We start from the raw sequence: 2,221 nt of genomic DNA on the forward strand, positions 1-2,221 counted from the left end.
ACCTGGCGTGTAAGACCGTGGGAAGAGAGGAGAAACTTGCGGTGAGGAGCGCATGGTGCACTAAGCTAAAGCGCACCCTTGAGGAATCCAGGTTTAGAGAGGGGCATTTCGGCAGCGGAGAGTTTGGCTAACAGTTACCAAATTGCTGGGAGGAGTTGCTTTGGAGCCTCCTTGTAAATGCCCAGCTCCTTCACCCCACTCCCTTCAGAGTTCTTCTTATAACTCATTTATGCACTGTGTGTAGATTTCAATTGAATCAGTGGTTCCGCTGGGGAAAAAAGTTTGAAAGTCACTGGTTCAGATGAGTGTAACGTGGGTTCTTTTTCTTTTTAAATACCCCCAAACTTTAGCATAACTGAGGTTAGTCGGGTAGAGAAGAATGTTTGATGGGACTCGGATTAGAGAAAAATTTGACCCAACAATTAGACTGATGCCAAGACCAAAACGGGGAAATCCGGAGCGAAACGTTCGGTTTTGTAGAAGGGTGACGAGGAGGGAGGTACTAAAGCATGGAGATCAGCTGGTGGGGCTGGAACAGTTTTCTCTGGTGAGAGGTGAATGAGAGAGGAAAAAAAATCAAGAATAGGAAAAAAAAAAAAAAAGCTCTAGGAAGTGGAGTGAAGGCGAGGAAACAAACTCAGGGGCAAAATTAGGCCCAGGGGCCCAGGGACCCGTGGGAATGTGGGGGCTCCAAATTCCAAGGTACGAGCCTCCAGAGAGTAAGAGAAAATGGTTGTGGAGCTGAGTTTAGGAGGCCTGGGAATGAGGACTAAAGAGGAAATTCAGAGCAAGAAATTTCTTTTCAATAGGCAAACCCACCCCGAAGGTTAGCATGAGAGGCGAAAAAAACAGCGAGAAACAGATGATACTGGGGTCTGGGACGAGGTCTGGGAGAGAGGTGTGTGCATGAAAAAAAGAACCCTCAGGCATAGGCTGGGCTGGGAAACGAGTAAAAACTACAAGTTTTTAGCCTTGTAGTCTGGAGTAGTCGGGGAGGAAAAAGTATCTTGCAGAAGTTAGGCATTGCAGAAGAGAGAGCCTTTTCGCTGAGCTACTCACCCAGCCTTCCCCTCCCCTCCTGGTTTAGGGATCCAGTCGTCAGACACGCCCTCCCCATCCTGGCGCCCCGCGGGACCCCACTCGGGAGCAGATTTCCCAAGTTCTGGTCTCGGAGTTGGGTTCGTGGGACTTGAACGGCCCAAGCTGGTAGGTCCGAGGCGTTGGGAGTCGCCTCTGGAACGGGGTCTCGGAGAACACAGGAGTCCCCCCTGCGCCTTGGCCTCTGAAGGCCCAAGGAGGCCCAACTCTTAAGCTTCCGCCGCGGCCTCCTCTGGGTCCCGGGTTCCCGGCCTGAGCCCAGGACCGGGTCCTGGTGTCTCCGCGCAAGAATTCTGGACCCCGTTCCAGTGAGCGCTGCCTCTTCCCTCAGGCCCCTCGAGCCGCGCAGTCCCTAAAGCCAGAGTGGCCCGGGCTTCGTCAACAGGGGCGGAAGGCCGGGCCGCGTCCCCCCGCCCTCCCTGAGGCCCTCAACTACCTGCCTTGGGCTCGGGGATCCTCCTCCGCGGGCGCTGCGCGCGCCTCCCAGCTCCGCCCGCGACGCTGGTGCTCTCGGCCTCTTCCCCTTGCCCCCGGCCCCTGATCTGACCACGTCACCCTCCTTCAGTCACCATGTCCGAACTTCCGGACCCCCTCTGAACGCTGCGCAGTTCAACCCTTTCGTCGGAAATCGGAGCCGGGGGACCGTTTAGGGATCGACTGGCTGGAACCCGCGACCCGGCCCTCGCCGCGTCCCTTCGCTGAGCGCGCCGGACGCTGCGCACAGCCGGGCCCCAGTTGCCCGGCGCTGCCAGACTCTCAATGAGCCGCTCGCCCGCTCTATTGTTGCTCCTTAGGGCTCCATTAGACAGAATTGGACAACAATGTGGCGCCTGCCATTGGCCAGGGGAGGCAGACGGCGCTCTGATTGGCCGGGCCCGCGTCCGGGGAGCCCCGCATTCTACAGTGTCCGAAAGATTCGAAACTCCAAAAGCTTCTCTGAGCGCCTCGGGGAGGGGAGGGGGCGCGCCAGGGAAGGAGTGGAAAAAAGTGGGCAAGGAGGAGCGTTGAAAATACCGTGACAAGTAGTTTCCGTGTGCCTGAGAGCGTGTGAATTGCGCCTAATTACCGTGTCCGGTGCGCCTCTACGTAGACGTGTGTAACCCTTCGGTTTCTGGGGCGCGCG

General features: G+C 56.9%; 1 protein-coding gene across 1 annotated transcript in view; it reads right to left on the reverse strand.

Annotated features, from left to right (window-relative positions):
- DMRTA2 (DMRT-like family A2) overlaps positions 1-2,221 on the reverse strand; it is a 6,825-nt gene that overhangs the window by 3,859 nt on the left and 745 nt on the right. Inside the window, exons 3-4 of the mRNA XM_010834457.1 lie at positions 1,668-2,135; positions 1,141-1,450 (exon numbers count right to left, since the gene is read on the reverse strand). Coding sequence (XP_010832759.1) covers positions 1,141-1,450; positions 1,668-2,135 — 778 coding nt within the window. The remainder of the gene's footprint in view (positions 1-1,140; positions 1,451-1,667; positions 2,136-2,221) is intronic.

This window comes from Bison bison, unplaced genomic scaffold (assembly GCF_000754665.1).
Source record: "Bison bison bison isolate TAMUID 2011002044 unplaced genomic scaffold, Bison_UMD1.0 scf7180017864033, whole genome shotgun sequence".
Lineage (NCBI taxonomy): Eukaryota > Metazoa > Chordata > Mammalia > Artiodactyla > Bovidae > Bison > Bison bison.